The sequence below is a fragment of the Anser cygnoides genome, chromosome 12 (genome assembly GCF_040182565.1).
Source record: "Anser cygnoides isolate HZ-2024a breed goose chromosome 12, Taihu_goose_T2T_genome, whole genome shotgun sequence".
Taxonomy (NCBI): domain Eukaryota; kingdom Metazoa; phylum Chordata; class Aves; order Anseriformes; family Anatidae; genus Anser; species Anser cygnoides.
In genome coordinates, this window is record NC_089884.1 from 12,744,273 (window position 1) to 12,763,776 (window position 19,504).

A 19,504-nucleotide genomic window follows, 5' to 3' on the forward strand; every position below is an offset into this window, starting at 1 on the left:
GCAGCTGGGCTGAGTGCTGCCCACTAAACTTGGGTGAGTTCCACTCTTGGTCCTCCAGGTGCTTCCCAAGTGTTTTGAACCCCACTGGTATTTCTAGCGGGGGAATGGCAGCCTGGTAAGACATGGCCTTCCTCTAGCCTTGCCAGTTGGTAGTGAAGGAGAAGAATCCTCTTCCTCCATCTCTGTCTCAACTGAGCAGCTCCACAAGGCTTCAGGCTGAATTTGAAGCCACTTAGCAGCAGGCAAACAGCAGGTTGGGGTCAGGGTCCTCTCCCCAGGGGAGATGGGAGCCACCTCTGCTGGCTGAAGCTCCAGAGCCGAGAAGGTGACGGGGAGCACCTTGTGGTCTCTGGGCACCACCTGCTTGACAGGGATAGGGCTGCTCTGGGATGCACGTAGCTGGCAAGTAGAGGAGCAAAGCTTGGGGAATGCCAGCGAAGGGAAAAAACACAACAAGGCAGGGACCCAGAGCAGGTGGGACGTGGGGCATGGGGGGTTCATGGAGGATATCGTGTGGTGGGTCCTACACCAGAGGCCCCTTATTCCCCACCTGTGTCTGAGGGAGAGGACCCTGCACTGGGAATGAGCAGGCATCAGGGCTAGAGAACACTACTGAATTAGTAAATAAACCTAGAGAGCATCACTCAATTGGTAAATAAGCCTTGAGACAAGTGAAGGGAGAGGACTCGTGTGTCTCCCTCCCCTCCTTGCCATCGGTCTCTCCCACTTTCCTCTCATTCACCCTTCTTCCACCAGTGCTGCCGTTCCCCAACGAGAACTCTGCTCCCACACCAAGGCAGGGCACGGCCAGCACCGGAGCAGGCACGGGAGGGGACCGGGAGGCACCAGCACCGACTGGGCAAAGCGAGCACCTCAAAGGACAGCCATCCCACACACCCTCCGCAACCCCCCGAGAGCCTGTAAAGCCACAGGGGCCTGGGCCAGGATGGCCCAATCCTCCCCTCACACTCCATACAGGATTCCATATAGATACACGTTTATTCCCCCCCCTAAAACTGCTCTCCCTGCAGAAGAACAGTTCCCCGCCCCCCCCCTCCTTCCACTCCCCCTCAGCGGCGCCGCCATCTTGTCCCCGGCTGCCCCCGGCGCGGGCGGGCCGGAGCCCCGGGCTCTCGAGGCGGGCGGCGGCCGGGGCCAGGCCGCGGTGCGGGGCGACACCTGCCGGCCGTGCCGGGGCCGGGGCGGGGACCCGGGCCCATTCCCTTCGGCCCCCGGCCTGGAGCACCCCGGGGAGCGCCGGCCCCTCTCCCGCCTCCCCCCCGCTGCACCCGGGCTGCATTGAGGCTGCCTATGCCTCCCTGCTGGCGCGCTGCGGCGGCGGCTCGCCCACAGGGCTGTGCACAGAGGCAGCCTGATTAGGCTGGTGGGTGTTAATTATAATCCCAATTAAATGGCCCAGACGGAGGCAGCCAAGCTGACCTAGGGCCTAGGGCTCCGTGCGGGGCAGTCTCTTGGAAAGCAGCGCAGCCAGGGGCCCATCTATAATTAAATGATGAACGGTAACTAGTCTATTAGCCGCTGACCTTGTGCGTGGCAGAGGAAGGTGCCTGTCCCTCCTGCCGGCACCTCGCGCGTGAGGTCTCTGCTTCCTTCTGCTGCAAGGCTTTGGTGCGAATAAACAGGCGGGTCGGTGGGGCAGGTCGGCCTGGGCGCTCTGCCCTCCACCCTGGCTCCTGGCCGGGATTTGGCACCCCGCAGGTCCCCCATTTCTGGCCAGGTACAGCAGTGGGAGTAGCGCCTCAGAGGGTTTCTGCCACGTGGGGGTTTGGGGCGGTTTAGTCACCTTTGGTAAAGTGGAGCTGGATTTGTAGACAAATCCAAGCTCAGTGAGGTAGCTGTTCGACTTTCTTTGCTCTTTATTGCACACTGTAATTTCCTGTTTGCTTCAAAAGCTATTTTTGCTAAGGAGAAAAAAAAAAAATCAAACATTTATAACAATCCTGTCTGTTCCTTAGCAGAAGAAAACAAAGATCAGAGCGAGCCTTTCAGAGGTCACCAGCTAATTCTGTTATTTAGCCAACATGCCTTCCTCAGACAATGCAACCCTCCTGCAGCAGGCCGGCTAATCTGCTTACTCAGCCGGTCCTTTCAGTCCAGGAAAACAAAAGCTCGTGTTCCTTGAGTGGTCAGCTCCCGGGAGCCAGCCCCCACATCACAGCATGCGAAAACATAGCGCATTCTGAGCCTGGATATTTGCTTTCTTCTTTTATCCCCACCTTTCTGGGGGTACCTTTCCAAAGCTTTTGCTAGCTTTCTCCGTAAGCAGGACCCACTGAAAATATCTACGTATGCATGCACGTATGCAGTAGGTGAGAAGGAATATCCTGACCCCGCGAGTTGTGGGGGTCCAAAAAGGCAGGCAGGACCACAAGTGTCCAGGAGAAATGCGGAGGGGGTGACCTCTGCACAGTGCTGTTTTGCCGGAGCATGCCTAGCGGAGGTTTTTCAGGGCACCGCGTGGGCAGCTCTGAGCCCTGTGCTCACCAGGCTGCCTGTGAGAGTTTCAGAGCAGCAAAACTGCCAGAGACCCACTCACAGCCAGGCATGCACAGCCCAGAAGCCAGCCCCCCTTCCAAGCTAGCCAGGGAGCAAAAGCAAAGCTCTAACAGGCTCTTTGCCTTCAACAGCGAGGGCTCCAGGGGGATGAAGCTCACTTACAGGCAGTGACAGCACAAACAGAGCAGACCTGTCTGCAGAACCATGTTTCTAACAGGATCCCACTGCAAGAGGAAGGGCACCCTGGCCTTCCCAAGCCCTTCTTCATGGCACATCTCCCAAGCCCTGCCCACAGGCTCGGGACTACCTGTGGGCTGCTGCCGCCTCCCCAGAGCATCCTCAGCTCCCTCCCTCTCCAGCTAACCCAATGCAGGTTTCATTTATTTACCTTCAGGGCAGCCTGGCTGTGTGGCACTGGATGCCAGGAGAAAGTGAGGTAAGAGGAGCCTTTGCGGCTTCTTCAGGGATCTTTGCCTTCTCTGCAGCTGTGAGGAATAGCTCTGTGGGGTAGATCACAACTGTAGGATCCTGGTTACTTGTGAAATCAAAGCCCCCACGTGTCGGCATCCATCCTGGCTGTTTTTCAAGAGTCCCCAGGAGCAGCAGCCTGGCCACGCAGTCCTCCCAGGCAGGGAGTCCCCCAGTCCTGTCTGTTCCTCCAGGCAAAAGCAGAGAAATCTGAACCACGAAGAAGGGTGTGGATCACCCCACCCAGCTCCTGCTGGCTTGAAGATCCCACTGATCTCGCCTGTCCTCAGCCTGTCCACACTGCAGCTCGCTCCCCCACAGACCTGGGATGCGGGCACAGCTTCCTGGCCAGCCCAGCGGGTGACAGAGCCACTTGAGAGGGAAGCTTGCTGCCCGCAGACGGCAAAGAGACACGGGCGAGCCGAGGAGCTGGCCCGACACGCGCCGGAGGGGTGCAGCGCGAAGCACAAAGGCAGCAGCTCTCCCGTCCTGGCCGCTCTGCCCTGGAACGCAGCATGGGAACCACTGCCCAGCACAAATCTGTTCCTCATTATCCTCCCTGGCTGCTGACTGATGCCGGCTCAGTCACCAACAACGCGCCTTGCGGCCCCGGATGGCTCATGTCCATCAGCTGAGAGACTGCACGGGGCAGACTGGGGCCGGGACTCACATCCACCCCTCTGGAGGTAATTCAGGAGTGACAATGAAGAGTTGCCTTCAACAGGCTTCCAGGAATGTCAGAGAGCAGGGATGGCTGCAGGGGAAAGGGGATGCCATGGTGGCACTCGAGCAGCAGGATGCCCTGGGCCTCATCACTGATAGTGCTGGTGGCCGCCGGGTGGTGGTGAGTTGCCACGGTGCTGTCCCCCTTCGGGTCATCCCCAGGTTTGGGCGCCGGGAGCTTGGTAGATCTACACGGTGAGAGATCTGACACTGAAGCCTGTCTGGTGTAGGTCCTTGGGTGGACATGGGAAGCTCAAAAGGACTGGGATGAGCTCCTCATGGAGGGGTAGCTTCTCCTTCACACCCTTTTCCCCTCCTAAACTGGCCTCCAAGCAGCGAGGATCTGCAGGGTCATGCTGGACCTGCTGCTTGGCCTGAAGAGCAGATGGTGTTAGGAGGTGGTGGCCATGCAACCCTCTGGCCAGGAGGCAGACATGGGATAGGACATGCAGATAGCTTGTCCCAAACAGGCAAAGGGGAAGTCGGCCCCTTGCAGCTGCAAGGGCATTCAGCTGTAGGGGTATCAGCAGGATTTAGTGCCAAGAAATCCTGCAGAGCAGAGGCAGCAGTCAGGGATCCTGTGCTACAAATTGCATGTCCCAGCACCTGGTAGAAACCAATTTTGTGAGCTTTAGAACAAAAGAGACCTCTTCATCATCCCCATCAATGTCTCACAACACAGGTCAGGAACACCCCATCACAGCACCTGGGCCTGTCCTGGCTACTCAGCTGGCTGGGAGCTGGATGCCTGGACACATGGACAGGAACCGAAAATAGCAATGAGTGGGCTGATGTGTCTCCAAAATGTGTGTGCCTAGGTATGATCAGACTGAACACCTCTCCTGAATTCTCTGTTTGCCTTCCTGCTGTTCTCACGTTTTCATGGCCAAAGCCTCTGCCGTGATTTGTGCTTGCTGGAAAGCCAAAGGCAAAGTGGGAGGGGAGAAGCTGGACCCATTCAGCTGCTTCCCGCCATCATGAAAACATCACACCAGGAGTCAGAAGTGCTCCGGAGATGGAGCAGAATGAAGAAGCACGCGAGGTGGTGTGAGTCAACAGCACCCTTGCTGCAATGGAGAACGTGAAGTTGGCAGCTCAGGGAAAGCTTATTCCCCTCAATTTGGTACCTGTGAGACACAGCTGGATGCTAGCTGCAATATGGGGCTCCCCAGATGTATCTGCTCTGTCTGTATGTAAAACTTGCCTGATGCTCCAACACACATTGTGCGACGGCAAGGCTGTGATTGTGAGATGACTGCACAAAGCTGCTGCTCAGCTGACTTGGGAGATGGCCACCGCCAGCCCATTGCCCACAGCCTGGCTCTTCCATCCCGCTGGGGCCCCGTTACCAGCGCTGCCTTCCATCCTCTGCTGACTTCACAAGTACCACGGAGAAACTGGAGGAGCCGCGCACTGGAGAAAGTAAATCACTGTGGAAAAAATGTGCAGATCTAATGGCAGAGCAAGGAGAAGCCTGTGTGCAAAATGGGCTGCAATAGTCAGACAGCTCCAGGATGGGGTTGCTTATAATAACAGTCGGAGGGCTGTGTGTTCTGGGTTACAGTCTGACAGGCAGCTAATTTGTTGTGCCTTACTCTGTCCTGGAGAAGCAGAGGTTTGGGCACATGTGCTCGTGGTTTGGCCTGGTTCTCGTGTTTTTCCACTGAAGCGCTTTGGTATTTTTAGGCTGGAAGAGACGGATCTGTGCTGCGCTGGGAGGTGCAGAGCAGCCCTGTGCAGGCAGGAGAGGGAAATACAGAGATTGGAGAATGAGAGCAAATACTGACAAAACCCCATGGGTGCAGTAGGAGCCACCACCCCTGGAAGGCGACCGAGTGGCCACAGCGTGGCTGGGGTTGAAGGTGGAAAGAGAGGGCTCCGAGCTCACGGGCTGCTGGCCTTTGCCTTGGATGTGCAGCCAGCAGATGGAGGGAGGACGGAAGCCAGCACACGCAGCAACCCGGCAGCTCGGGCTGGGCTGGAGGAAAGGGTTCTCAGCGCTGTATGTGAGGCACTGATCCAAGCTTGAGGGGTTCCTGAGACCCAGAATACCCTGAAAAGGGAAGCCAGCTGGGCATACTGAATCTGCGAGGTGAGCTGGAAGGGCAGAGAGCACAGGGATGTGGTGATGAGAACCCACCCAGGAGCTGCAGGAGGCGAGATGTGCAGAGGTTCCCAGACAGCAGTGAGTCCAGACCATGGCACCTGCTCCAACTCTGATTTATTGAACATTACAAAATACTCTGCATATATTTTCACATTAAAACAATATTCTTGCAAATAAGATATTAAGTGTCGAGTCGTTTGTGGTGCCCATTGGCTACATAAAACACTGACCCAGCTAGAGATTTAGTATGGCCCAATATCAGAAATCAAATCTGGAATAAGGCATACAAGAAATGCAAAACTATATAAAATCCTTTTAAAAACCTCATGCTCCAGCTGGTAGGACAGGTACTGAGCAGAACGGCCTTCGCTGAGCCTTGCTAGCAGTACCTGAGCTACACCATCGTGCCCGCCCTACGTTGGGCTCATTCACCCAGTGCATCTAAACATCCCCTTGACACCTGCTGTCTCAACACCCCCAGGTAGATGATCACGCAGTTATTTGCTTGCTTTTGGCTTTTAACAGCCCAAAGCAGCATTCGGCCCGAAGAGGAGCATCCCCAACCCTCCCACATTGCCTGGACCGTGTGGTCTCCTGCGCCCGGCTGCCCCGCTGAGCTCCGGGCAGTTCTCGGGGAGCGATTCTTGTCCCTCGGGGTCACAGCAGGAAAGGATCGCTGCATGGGCCGCCCGATCCCACCTCCCTCTCAGGAGGGACCCGGGGTGGCTGGGAGGCAGGTGGTGGGGACAGACCTTTGAAGATGCACTCAGCTTTCGCCCATCTCCCCAGCTCCTGACCTACATTCACACCCGCTGTCCACCCCCTCGTGCTGTGACCAGCCCCAGGCAACTGGAGGGACCGGGACGCAGGCAGGATGAACACCAAGGATGCTGTGCAGGGCCACTGCCTCCCCACAAAGCCAGAAAGCTGAACACGGCAGCTACGGGGAGCACATCCAGACAAGAGGTGTGAGGCTGGCACAGCCGGCTGGGTGCTAGAATAGTTCCTGTGCGTACGCAGCCTGGCTCCCGGTGGAGCCAAACCCCAGGAGCGCTGCTCCTAGTCCTGAGAAAGTCATGGCTTTGCCTCCACGGTGCCTCCAAAACCCAGGGGAGACACAGCTGCCCTGGAAAGGAGTCGGTCTCTGGTCTCCCAGCTGAGGTCCGTGCATGCTCTGAGCAATCGGCCGCTCGGTGCTGGGTGTGGGTGGGCTGTTGTGCATCAGCCTCCTACACAGAGCCAGGCTCAGGCGCTCACACCCACGAGCAGCCCCCCAGCCAGGACCCCCACACCTCCAGGTGGCACAGCTGCAACGGCGTCAAGTCCGGCTGGGATCCCACCTCTGGGAGGAACATCTCTGGCCTCCCAGCACTGCGAAGATGCGAGAGGAAGACCAGAGAGGTTTGGGGGTCTGTGCCTCCCTGGGAGGATGAGGCTGGTACCTGCTACGGCAGCATCGAGCCCATTTCTCTACCATCAGGAGGTGAGTGCAGCTCCAGGAGCACTGGGCTCTCCGGCCGCTCCTGGAGTTGGAGGAGACACACACAAGCTTGACGAAGTGAGACGGCAGAGCGGTCGGCAGGTCACAGCCTGCCTCCAGCCCCTGCCCCGTCGGTGGCGCGGCTCAGATGTGGCTGGCTCTGCTGAACATGAGCCGCCGGGGCTCGGCGGGGGGCAGCGCCCTGCCCTGCTCCTCCGCGGCCATCAAAGGCTGCAGCTCCTGCTGCTCCACGCCATCCGGGCTGCTGTCGCTCAGCGACCTGCCGCTCTTAGAGACGTGGCTGGGGAACTGGAAGCAGGAGATCTGCTCCGGCATCGCCTGGCTCGCCGACTGGGGCTGCTCCTCCAGCACGGGGCAGGCGAATCGCCTGTGCTGCGGTCCCGTCTCGATGCCCGGTGGGGAGGCGATGCTCTCCAGGGAGGAGATGCTTTGGTTCCACGCTTTCTGCATATCCACTGGCACGATTTTGGTGGTCTCCGAGGAGACGTAAACAGCCAGGTCAGCCTGGTCTCCTTTCCACGGCAGCTCCTTCTCTGCCAAGGTGGGCGATGGCGGGATGATGCAGGGGCTGGGGCAGACATCCAGGCTGCCTGGGGACACAGAAGGAAGGACAGAGGGGGATATTGCATGGCTCCTGCCCTCTCCCTGAGCCCTGCAAGCAATGACTGCCACCAAACGAGAGCCTTCGCAGCTGGCCCAGGGGTGCAAGAGCCACCAAGGAGGCTCTGCTGTGCCTCCAGGGCCACAGAGAAGAGCAATTCTCCTAGCCATGCTCCACTGACTTTTGCACAGCCCACCGGTTTTGCACAGCCCAAGTCAGCTTTGCTCTGCAGGTGGAGGAAGGACGAGCTAGCCAAGCAGCTGCCCTGCTGGGTGCGGGAGTGCTGGTGCCTACCAGGGGTGGCCTTTCCCTGCAGGACCTCATCGGTAGCTCGAGCAATGAACACGATCCCTTCGTCGTCCTCTCTCTCCGTCTCCGAGCTATCGCTCTCCTCCTCCTCGGAGCTGACCATCACCAGCACAGGAGCTGCAGCCAGACAGGGGGGTGCATGGGGTCCAGGCACCCTGCAAACCGACCCCCTGCACCCGTGGGAGAAGGACCTGCTGCCAGCACAACCCCGGTGCTGCCGTGCCTCCGAGCTGGCAGTGGGCAGTCACGGCGTGCTGCTGCCATCCCACCCCAACGGGACCCCCTGCAGGACCCGGGGGCCTCGCCTGCCACCAGCCTTACCTGCCTCCTGCCAGGGGACACTTCTGTGCGTCCTCCCGTTGGGTGCGTCGCTGGTCAGAGAGATGTCCTTCTGCAGAGCGAGAGGGACCTGGCTGGGACCTGCCCTGTGCAAACCCCAGCACTGTCCCCACGTGGCCCTGAGCATGCTTGGAAAAGAAGCTTTCAGCTCCTCCAGGGCTCGGGACCACATGGGGCAGCTCTGGCGTGATGGGGACACGGGGACATGCAGCATCCATGCAGGTCCCATGCCTGCTGGGCACCCACGCAGGATGGAGGTGAGGTGCTGGGGGGGGACTCCCCACTCTCCCCGTGGGCTCTGGAGATGCCGAAGCCCTGCAGCACCTCATCCACCCCCAGCAGGACCTCTCTGTCCGCAGCCTCAAGGAGGCCAAACCTCACAGCTAGTAGGGGAGCAGCAGTTTGGGGACCACTTGCCTTCTTCCTGCCCTTTTCCTTCATCCTGGCTTTGCTCTTGGAGGAGCAGATGTTGTGCTTGGTGGACTTGAAGGTCTCCAGGCGCCTCTTCATGTTCTGCCGGAAGATTTCTTTATCTTGGCGCTCTTGTTTATCTGGAGAGATGAAGTGACGGCTGTAGCTGGCCTTGTACTGGCCGAGGGAGAGGCAAAGAGACACAGGATGAGCAGCTGGCCCCACGCAGCATCCTCCATCCCCGCTCCTGCTGTTGGCGCCGTGGCCGGGGAACGCTCACCCGCCTGCGGGGCTTGTAGAGGCTCCCTCGCAGCACGTGGTGCATCGCGGCGTCCTCCTTGTCCCGCCGGCTCCGCACCGTGTCGATCACCTGCAGGTCCAGGCACGCGCCGCTCCCGCTCTCCCTCCTAGGGCAGACGGAGCGTCCCGATGGATCGGGCCCTCTCCGGTGAAGGGGGCGGCTGCAGGGGTCCTGCGAGCGCTGCCCGGGGGCTGGGGCTCGGAGGGGTGCTCGTACTCACAGCAGGTTTGTGACCGACGACTCCGACATGGACGTGCGGCTGGGCATGGAGGGCAGCGCCAGCTTGGCGGCCGACAGCACGTGGCCACCCTGGGGGGTGACAGAGACGGGCTGGGGGAGTGCCCACCGCCACGGGCAGCCCGCGGGGACCGCCACGCCGACAGCCCCCTGCCCAGCTCCTGCCGCGTGCCCCTACCTGGTCCACGAAGCTGATGGCATCGCGGATGTTCAGCTTGTAGTAAACATCCCAGATCTCGTCCCGCAGCCTGTAGGCAGATTTCCTCATCAGGAGCTGGCTCAGGTACCTCTTGTCGAACTGCTCCCACCTGGAGCGAGATGGAGACACGGGCGGGTGAGCACCCACAGGGGGGAGATGGGGTCGATAGCCAGGGGACTTCTGCCCATGCAAGGCCAAGAGTGTCCAAAGCGTGGTGAGAGCAGGCTGGGCATGCAGGAGCTGGCTGTGCCCAGGGACACACAGGCAGGGGAGGGTAGGAGGGGACAGGACACGCTGCCACTTTGTCCCTGGGCCAAGGGGAAGCCAGAGACCAGTTGGGAGCAGGGCAGGAGCTGGTGCAGCTGCCCAGCTGGAGCTTCCCCTCCAGGAAGCAGGCTCTCTGCATCCTTTTCCTGTTGTGACGCTGCACATAAACACTAACAGGGTTTAACAGTTCCCTCCTCAGTGTCCTCCATCCGTGGGGAGGCGCAGTACCACTGTGGCCACCACGGTCCCGCAGCAGCTCTGGCATGGACAAGCAATGCCAGCTCCTGCAGCAGCCAGGCTGCCCTGGCCACATCTGCCTGACTTCTGCCTGGGACATTTTTGGAGCATCAGTCTGCTGCGCAAAAGCAGCACCATTGCCAGACTGTCCCCTTCCAGATGGACAGACAGACACCTTCCTGGTCCTGCTGCCCACCCACAGCAGGGCTGTCCTCCCGGGGTGTCCACCCCGTCCACCTGATGGCCAGCGGAGCAAGACACTCACTTGTCCCGCCAGTAATGGTAGCCATGGTGTCCCACGATGTCCTCCACCGCCGCCAGGATGTGGTCAAAGGCCTTGAGGGAGGAGAATAGGGTGAGAGTGGTGTGGAGGGACCCAGGGCTGAGCACACCCAGCCAAACTGAGGCCACACATCGCTCTCGCCCTGTCCGGGCAGTGCGGGGAGCACCTACGTGCTCGTGCAGCTCCTCGTTCAGCGTGGGCTTGTGGTGGTCACTGCGCTTCACCTTCAGCCACGTCACCAGGGGCTTGATGGTGAGGCCCTGGAATGGCAGGAGAGGGCAAGGGAAAGACTGGGAGGGCGAGAGGGTGCACGGCTGGGGCACGGGAGCAGAAGCAGCATGAAGTGACCGGGGACAGTGGCTGCGACAGCTGCGTGCACCACAACCAACCCGACCTGCTGTGCTTTGCACCTGGCTAATGACCACCCTGGGGACCTGAAACCTGGAGGCTGTGTCCCACAACGTGCCCCTGCAGACCCCCAGCCCCAGGCTCACATCCATCCATCCACGGTGCGGCTCCCCGCAGGCAGCGTGCCCATCCTCACCTGCACGATGACCGTGAAGAACACCACCACGATGGTCGTTGCCACAAAGTAGTCCTTGGCTTTCACCTTGTCCCTGTCCAGCAGGATGACCAGGGCGAAGGCAACGGCTCCACGGAGGCCACCGTATGACATGACCACCTGGTCGATCCTGTCCAGGGGGATGAGGCGGAAGCGGTTGAGCACGTAGGTCTGGAGGACAACACCTGGGGAAGAAGCAGGACATGAGCCTGGGACACAGGCAGAGCCCTGCCTGCTCCTGGAGATGGGGCAAAGCCCAGGCCAGGAGCCATTCCTGGGAGCTACCACTCTTTGGGATGAAAAGGGCTGGCCCAGCAGGACATACTGACCCACAGCTCTGAAGAGCAGGATAAATAACAGGGTGCCCAGCACCAGCGCCGTGTCCCACGCCCACTTGGAGGTGTCCACAGCCGACATGCCCAGAAACATGAAGATGATGGTCTCTGAGCTGCTGGCCAGCGTCTTCATGGTGTACTTGACCGTGGTGCGGGACTTCTGGGAGATGTTGGCTTCCACATACTTCTTGCAGCAGATCCCACAGAAGGTGACTCTGCAGAGGGACAGAAGGGGCTGTCATGACCCCATGGTGGGATGAGGAGTGGGTCTGCTCGCTGCTCAGCACCACAGCCTTGTTCTCCTGGCCCCCTGGTACTCACGCCAGGATGGCGGAGAGCGAGACCATCTCAGCAGCCAGGTACGCGACGTAGGCCAGGAGGAAGACGAAGAGCGGCTCGATGATGCGCACGCGCTTGGTGAACCGCGTGATCAGGGCCAGGAGGAAGGCGAAGAGCAGCCCCACGGCCGTGCCCCCCAGGCTCACCAGGAAGAAGGAGGCTGGGGGGAAGAGGCTGGATCGCACCCCTGGGGCAGGCCGCAAGGAGCCAGCCCGTGCCCCACGGCCTCGCCAGGCCCCGCGCTCCCACCTGCGTCCCCACCAGAGCGTCCCCTGAGGACGGCCCACTCCGGATGATGGCTGGGACGGGCTCAGTGCCGGCCCACGGTATGACAGCGCCCGTGCTCGTCACCGTGCCTCCATGCCAGAGGAAGAGGTGGAGGGGCTGGTGGGGCTCATACTCACCTACCCCCTTCACGTAGTCTGTGGCGTGGATGTGCGCCGGGCCCAGCTCCACGAAAGAGTTGAAGACCTTGTACAGCACCTGCAGGGAACGCGAGGTCCTTTGGGGATGGCAGGGGACCACCCTACCATGAGAGGGGCAGCACGGGTGGGCCCTGCAGGAGGTGTCACCCCAGTCATGCTGGGGACACAGCTCATCTCGGCAGGCAGACATTTCCCCAAGGCCAGGAGTGGAGGGACCTGGCAACATGGGGCTGCCCCCAGCCTGGGGATGTCACCCGCATCCTCTGCCCAGCCTGGGGGACTCCAGTGGGCAGGGACATCTTTCACTACACCAGGTTGCACAAAGCCACGTCCAACCCAACACTGAACCCCTCCAGGGATGGGGCACCCACAGCTCCACTGGGCAGCCTGTGCCGGTGCCTGGCCACCCTCGTCATCTTCAGGATGTTGGGGTCCCCCTAGCTCCAACTCACCACGGTGACGGCGTCGTTCAGGAGGGACTCGCCGAACACGATGATGAAGAGGGTCTCGTTCACATGGACCTCTTCAAAAACGGCCAGCACTGCCACCGGGTCCACAGCCGAGATGAGACTGCCGAAGAGCAGGAAATCCATCAGCCCGGCTTCGACGCCTGGATCTGCTGGGACAGACAGATCGAGATGAGGCAGAGCATCCTCCCCAGAGCCCCTCTCAGTGGAGAAGGTAAGGGACAGGCCTGTCCCCCGTCCGCTCCCAGTGCCTTGTCTGCCTCCCTGAGCTCTGAGGCCTCCCCGAGGGGCTGTGGGGCTTGGCTCATGAGGGGATCGGGGCCTGGCCATCCCCTTTGATGGTTCCTCCAGACTCAGAAGGGCTCAGAGGGTGGCCCGGGCCAGCCAGGGCCAGCAGCTCCACCCGAGGACAAGGAACACGGCAGTGAGCCAGCAAAGCTAGCCAAGGTCGGCGACAAAAATAGCAAAGACATGAGTCAGCCCAGCTCTGAGCAGGTCCCGTTTGTCCTCCACGCTGGCTGGTCCCACCAGAACATCGCTCCCAAGTCCTGGGATCTCTGGGATCCATGCCAGGGCCAGGCAACGGGCTGTAAATTCAGTGTGCCTTGCATCCTCCCACCTGACTTTTGGGGATGTGGCCCACGCCAGGCAGCCCTCAGCACCCACCCATGAGCCCGGCCTGGTGCAGCCCCCAGAGCGCGGTGCCGGTGGTGAAGGAGTTCCAGAGCGTGCCCACCACCGCGTAGGTGAGGATGGCGCCGATGTTGTCGAAGAACAGCCGGCTTGGCATAAAGTAGCCCGAGTCGAGGACGATGGGGGGCAGGAGGAAAAGGAAGAACATGTTGGGCTCCAGCTGGTACTTGGCTTTCTTGGCCACGGCCAACACGATGCCCCCCAGGCCCAGCCCCAGCAGGATGAGGAGGCAGCTCTCCGGGACGATGGACGTCACCTTCCTGGACAGGTGGAAAACTAAAAGGAAAGGAAGAATGCGAGCATCAGCCAAAGGGGCACACGGACAGAGCATCCTGGACCCACCAGCTCCACAAAAGGGTTGGCTGATGCATGAGGGACCCCAGGTGGGGAAACGGAGCACCTAAGGACACTTCATGGCCACGTGTGAACAAAAGACCTTCTAGTTAGCTGGCCACAGGAAACTCCCAGGTCAGTATTGCAGGTCCCTCAACCCCCACCCCCCCCGGCTCCCAAGTCACTGCCAAACAAGCCAAGCAGCTGTGTATCTTGCTTTTCTGGCCTCTGGTATCTGTGCTTAAAGGAGAACAGCATCACTGAGCATGCTCACGGTGTCGCAAGCAGCGCTGGCTGCTGCTCAGGCGAGGCATCCTGGTCACAGGGACACGTTACCCCTCTCAGAGACGGGGCTGCTCAGCCCTGGTGACGGGGTGACCTTGTTTGCAGCCGTCTGAGCACACAAGCGGAGCAGCACGCAAACCCCTGCAGCCTCCCTGCCAGAGCACCGGCTAACCTGCCTGCATGCAAAAACGAGGCGCGTGAGAGCTGCGCCGTCAGAGCTGCTTCCAGTAATCAGCTTATTCCATCTGAGGTTCAGAGCAGACCTTAAACTGCCACGAAATGGGAAGTGTTTTTTGGAGCAAGCAGATCACGCCTTCGTATTCATATATCAGCTCCGCAGCGATGAGCCTGACGGCAGGCACAACCAGCGGGATGTCACTCCAGCCAGCACAGGGGACCTGCCCCACAGGGCATCCTTATCCCCATGGGGGTCCTGGGTAAACCCAAATCGTTCCAGCTTCTCGGCGACCCCAGGGCCAGCCCCCCCACCCCTGCATATCTCTCCTCCCTAGCACAGGGTGCTGCATTCTGTACGTCGAGGGTCGCAGAGGTTTTCTGCCTCACCATTGAGCTTGTGCAGGCAGCACTGCTACCAGCTCTGGTGTCCCGGTGCTGTAGCACAACTTGGCTGTCAGATGAGGAAACCTCCTGTGGAGTGGGCTCCTCCCGGCACTTCTGGAGCCACCTCTCAGCACCTTGTCCTCGGGCACCCAGCAGGTACAAGGGACATCAGAGCCCCCAAAGCATCACTCAGCTGCACGCCCAGCCCTGCTGCCACCCCAGACCCCAGTCCCTGAAGCTCTTTGGCTGGCTGAGAGGTGCGCATGGCTTGTGCCAAGTCACCCACCAGAAGGAAAGCTGTGGTGTGGTCCCACACCAACCCTACAACACTCGGCTTCTCCTCTCCTTGGGAATGCCCATGGACGGACCATAGGTCTACCTAGCCCAGGGTCTTGTCTCTAGTGGTGTAAACCTAAAGGAGCTCAGCTTCCATGTCTCTACTGCTTGTGCCTTCTGCTCTGAATGCCTCCCAGTCCTGCTCCATCCTGCCTGGGACCAGTCCCGGTGTCCCTGAGATGTGGACACCCTGAGCACCGAGGTCAGGGCCTCCTGATGCTCCTTACTCCTTTCCTAACACTTCCCAGTGAATTTGCATTCCTTCATTGCAGCCGGGCCCTGAATTAGATGAGATAATTCAACATCCGAGATCTACTTCCTGAGCAGAAACAACAGCTCAGAGCCCACCGCCGGCCATGCAGGACGAGGGGCATGGAAATGCTGGGGGCTTCACAGCATTGCCCTGAACAACCCTGCCTGCACAGCCAGGGCATGGAAATGCTGGAGGCTTCATTCGCTCTGCACGCTGCCGCCCTCACAAGCGAATCCCAGCACACGAGCTCCTCTGCAGCACGGGCGCAGCGAGCGGGGACGGGTGGCAGGAGCTCTAATTTTACACCCGCTAGTCAAGAATTTCAGCATTAACGTTCCCACAGCAACGGTAACTTAGCCACATGTGAATTAACTTCAGAGCCATAATCCGCGCTGCTGGAGAAATCCACGGCACGGGATGTGCCAGCGGGAGGACTTGGGGACAAGCCCTGCTCCATTCCTGCAGCGCCTGGGGTGCCAGAGGGGACAGAGGGGAAACAAGCAAGAGATGCTCGTGCTGGAAGCACTGGGGCCGGGGGACCACGTGCTGCAAGAAGAGGAGGTGGTGACCTGCAGGAATGCTGCTGGGTGGAAAAATGCCCGTTTGCTGCCAGCCCTTAGGGGCCCAGCAACACCTTCCATGGGTGCAGAGCGGTTTGGGGGTGACGCTCATCATTTCCTCCTTTCGCTCTTTCCCCACAGCAAACAGAGCAAGAGAGTCTGCAAAGCCCGGATGACGCCTCGCTGTGCAGGAAGGCAACACCCAAAGCGGTTTTCTCCGCCCCGGGCATTTGCTCTCTGCTGGCTCGGGGCACCCCAGCATCGTGACGGCTTCCAAGAACAAGAGCCTCCAGTGTCACTTCCCCACCACACGGAGCCGGGGCCGCTTCCTCCCCTGCAGTCACAGGGCTGTGAGCTGGCAGCCCAGCGCCGCAGTGGCTCTTCCGCACCAGCCCGTGCCCAGCACCTGGCACCCAGGGGACCCTCGTCCCCACATCCCCCACCTCCCCCAGCACCCACCAAGGCACTCTGGGGACAGCAGGTGCCACCTCGGGGGGTTGGTGGCCCTCCTTGCTCCAGGCTAGGAGCATAGGGGGGGATGTGGCAGCCTGGAGCTGTGGGACACCTGGCTGGTGTGTCACCACGGCCACCAAGCAGGGTATGGCAGTGCCCACCGAGGCTGCATGTGGGGTGGCAGCGGCTCGGCTCACAGCATGGGGAGGGGAAGGTGTCAAGGGAAGCCCAAAGAAAGCTTGTTTTCAGATGTCTGAAAATGAGAAGTGGAGCGAGGACTGCTTTCTCTGCTCTTCTGCAGGAGAGGCGCGCTCGGCAGCTGGAGGTGGCACAGCCGCCGGCAGAGGGTTGTATTTTTAAGCTCATGGCGTGCCTTAATTTATCCCTTGCGGAGCTTTAGCTCTTCTCTGCAAGAAGGCCGCAGGAGGAGAGGAGTGTGAGGTCAGAACCCATGGTTTTGGCGATGCTGGGGGCAGGCACAGGCCGGCTGGCAGTGACAGCTATGGTCTGCCCTGTGCCCTGGGAGCTCCCACTGGTGCCCAGCTGCCCGGAGACCTCCATGCCCAGCTCCCAGCCCACATTTCCTCCCGATGCCGGAGCCGACACCAGACCCAGAGCGTGCCCACTCCCTGTGCCCGCTCCTGCAGCCGTGCCCCGAGGAGGACACCCGTGCCCAAGGTCACCACTTTGCCCCTTGAGCCCACTCTGCGCCCACCAAGCCCGCGTGGCTCGGGTGTGACCCAGCACCACCAAACCCATCCCGGTGCTGGGGACATGGCCTCGCTCCCAGCCCCGCCGGCAGCCTCCGAGCCCCACCGCGTCTCCTGGCCGGTGGCTCCCCGTTGCCGTGAGACCCGCTCCGTCCCCCATCATCGCACCCTCCGCAGGCCGCCACCGTGCCCCGTGCCACGGCAGGGTGATGAGCATCACCCCCGGCCCCGGTGCCACCCACGACCACCCCCGCTCGCCCCGGGGCTGGGACCCCCCGGAGCCGCCTCCCTCGGCGCGCAGCCGGTGAGCGGGGCTCGGGGCCCCGGGGCCGGGACTCACCGATCTTGGCCAGGCTGGCCACCAGGATCCAGGCGGCCACCAGGCACGGCACCTGCACCTCCTGCCACTGCCACCGCAGCAGCTCGGCCCCCGCCGGGGGAGCGGCGGGGCCGGGGGAGGCCGCGGGGCCGGCCGGGGGATGCATGGCCCCGGCGCTCCGCCGCTCCGCCGCGCTGCCGGCCCCGCCGCGACGTCACCGGCAACGGCGGGGGACAGAGCCCGGCCCCCCCGCCGCCCCCGGGACCGCCCAGCCCCGCCCCGGTGCCGCCCCCCCCCGCCCGGTCCCCCCCTCGCACCCCTCGGTGCCCCCGCTCTGCCCGAGTGCCCCCAGCCGGTCCCCTCCTGCGGCACCCCCGATGGATTCCGGGGCTCGGGGAGCAGCCTGGGGGCACCGAGCTGGGGGTCCCCGGGGGCACCAGGGCCACCAGGAGCCAGCACGGCCACCGCGTGCGTCGGGCAGAGGGGTGCCGGTGCCCCTGCCCCTCCGCGCACCCGGCTGGGTGCTGGGCCCAGCACCGGGCTCCCCGAGACAGGGCGGACGTGGGCATCCCAGGGAGCCCAGGGAAGGGGCGCAAGGCGCTGGAGGGCCCGGAGCCTGCCTGCAATTAGGGAGGGGAGGCCGGGAGCTGGGCCCCTCAGCTGGGGCGCAGCAGCCGGGGGTCTCCATCCGTGGCTGCGTGCGGGCGAGGGGCAGCGGGCACCAAGTGGAGCACGGGAGGTTCCCCCCGTACATCAGGAAGTGTTTCTGCCCATGGCTGAGTGCAGGCACAGGTCACACAGAGGGGCTGCGGGGTCTCCGTCATCAGAGGTCTCCAAACCCACCTGGGCTTGGTGCTGGGCACCGGCGCTGGGTGGCCCTGCTGGAGCAGGGTGGCACCGGGTGACACCAGGAGGTCCCTGCCCACCCCAGCCCCTCCGTGCCTCCTCCGTCTGGCCCAGCGCAAGCGGCAGCAGCTGCAGGAGGCTGCAGCAAGCAGCCTGCTGCTGCCACCCTCCTGCCAGCAGCCTCCTTCCAGGGACAGCTGCTCAGCCTCGTCCTGCCAGGGGCTGGCTCTTGTCACCCGGCCTGTGCCAATGCCCCGACATCTCCGCTGGACTCTGTCCAGTCCTTCTTTTACTGGGAGCCCGCTCTGGCACTGGTGGCTGGACCCGCTCTCGCGCTCCCTGCCCTCGCCCCACCACCCCAGCTCTCGCCCAGGGCCATCGCTGCACGGCCGGGCTGTGAACAGGAAGGCAGCACCGCTCTGCAGCAGCCCTGTGCTGCGGGCTCGTCTCCGGTGGCAGGGGTGAGGCGGGTCTAGGAGCCACGAGACCTTCCCCTATGTCTCTCATCCTGTCCCCTGCACAGTCACAGCCTGCAGCTCCGGCAAGCTGCCCCAAATTACCCGTCACCTTCCTTCCTGCTGCCAGAGCAGAGGGCGCAGCACTGCCGCCCACCCGTGTCTCTGTCCTGGGTGAGGATATTCCCAGAACATCCTGGGGCACCCTGAGCATCGCTGCACACTCCGAACATCCCAAAGCAACCAGAGCATCACAGAGTACCCTGAGCATCCCTGCACAACCCGAGCATCCCTGTGCACCCAGCGCAGGCTGCCCATTGGCATCCACTGGGGCACCTGGAGCATCCCAGAACACTCAGAGCACCCTGGGACACCCAGAGCATCCTGGAACACCCCAAGTATCTGAGGTTCCCAGAGCATCCCAGAGCACCCTGAGCATCCTGGGGGGCATCCCGGGGTACCCCAAGCATCCCTGCACACCCCAAGCATCTTGGGACACCCAGAGCACCCCAGGGTACCCAGAGCATCCCTGTGCACCTGGAGCATCCCGGAGCACCTTGAGCATCCTCTGGGGTATCCCAAACATCCCTGTGCATTCCAAGTATGCTCTGGGGTACCTGGAGCATCCCCGTGCACCTGGAGCATCTGCGAGCACCATGAGCATCTCCTGGGGCACCCTGAGCATCCCGGAGCACCCTGAGTATTCCTGCACACCCCAAGCATCTTGGCATACCTGGAGCATCCCCGGGTACCCAGAACATCCCTGTGCACCCAGAGAGTCCCAGAGCACTCAGAGCATCCTGGGGAGCCCTGAGCATCCCTGTGCACTCCGAGCATCCTCTAGGGTACCCAGAGCATCCCAGAGCACCCCTGCACACCCCAAGGGTCTTGGCACACACAGAGCATCCCAGGGTACCCAGAGCATCCCTGTGCACCCAGAGCATCCTAGACCACCCTGAACATCCCCTGGGGCACCCCGAGCATCCCTGCACACCCCAAGCATCTTGGTGTGCCCGGAGCATCCCAGGTTACCCAGAGCATCCCTGTGGACCCGGAGCATCCCGGGCCCACC

General features: G+C 61.7%; 1 protein-coding gene across 2 annotated transcripts; it reads right to left on the bottom strand.

Annotated features, from left to right (window-relative positions):
- Window positions 1-5,912: 5,912 nt before the first annotated feature.
- SLC9A5 (solute carrier family 9 member A5) lies at window positions 5,913-17,346 on the bottom strand. Of its 2 annotated transcripts, XM_048078728.2 has the most exons (16): window positions 17,153-17,346; window positions 13,295-13,597; window positions 12,614-12,777; window positions 12,141-12,219; window positions 11,719-11,896; window positions 11,392-11,612; window positions 11,045-11,247; window positions 10,671-10,760; window positions 10,483-10,553; window positions 9,693-9,822; window positions 9,498-9,586; window positions 9,257-9,383; window positions 8,983-9,153; window positions 8,548-8,617; window positions 8,212-8,343; window positions 5,913-7,906 (listed from the first exon to the last, which is right to left on the bottom strand). In XM_048078728.2, the coding sequence occupies exons 1-16, from the start codon at window positions 17,295-17,297 to the stop codon at window positions 7,440-7,442; spliced, it is 2,640 nt and encodes an 879-aa protein (XP_047934685.2). In that variant the 5' UTR covers window positions 17,298-17,346; the 3' UTR covers window positions 5,913-7,439. The 2 variants fall into 2 exon arrangements, with proteins under 2 accessions (XP_047934685.2, XP_047934686.2); XM_048078729.2 differs by lacking the exons at window positions 13,295-13,597; window positions 17,153-17,346 and having other exon boundaries at window positions 12,145-12,219; window positions 12,614-12,682.
- Between the last annotated feature and the right edge of the window lie 2,158 nt (window positions 17,347-19,504).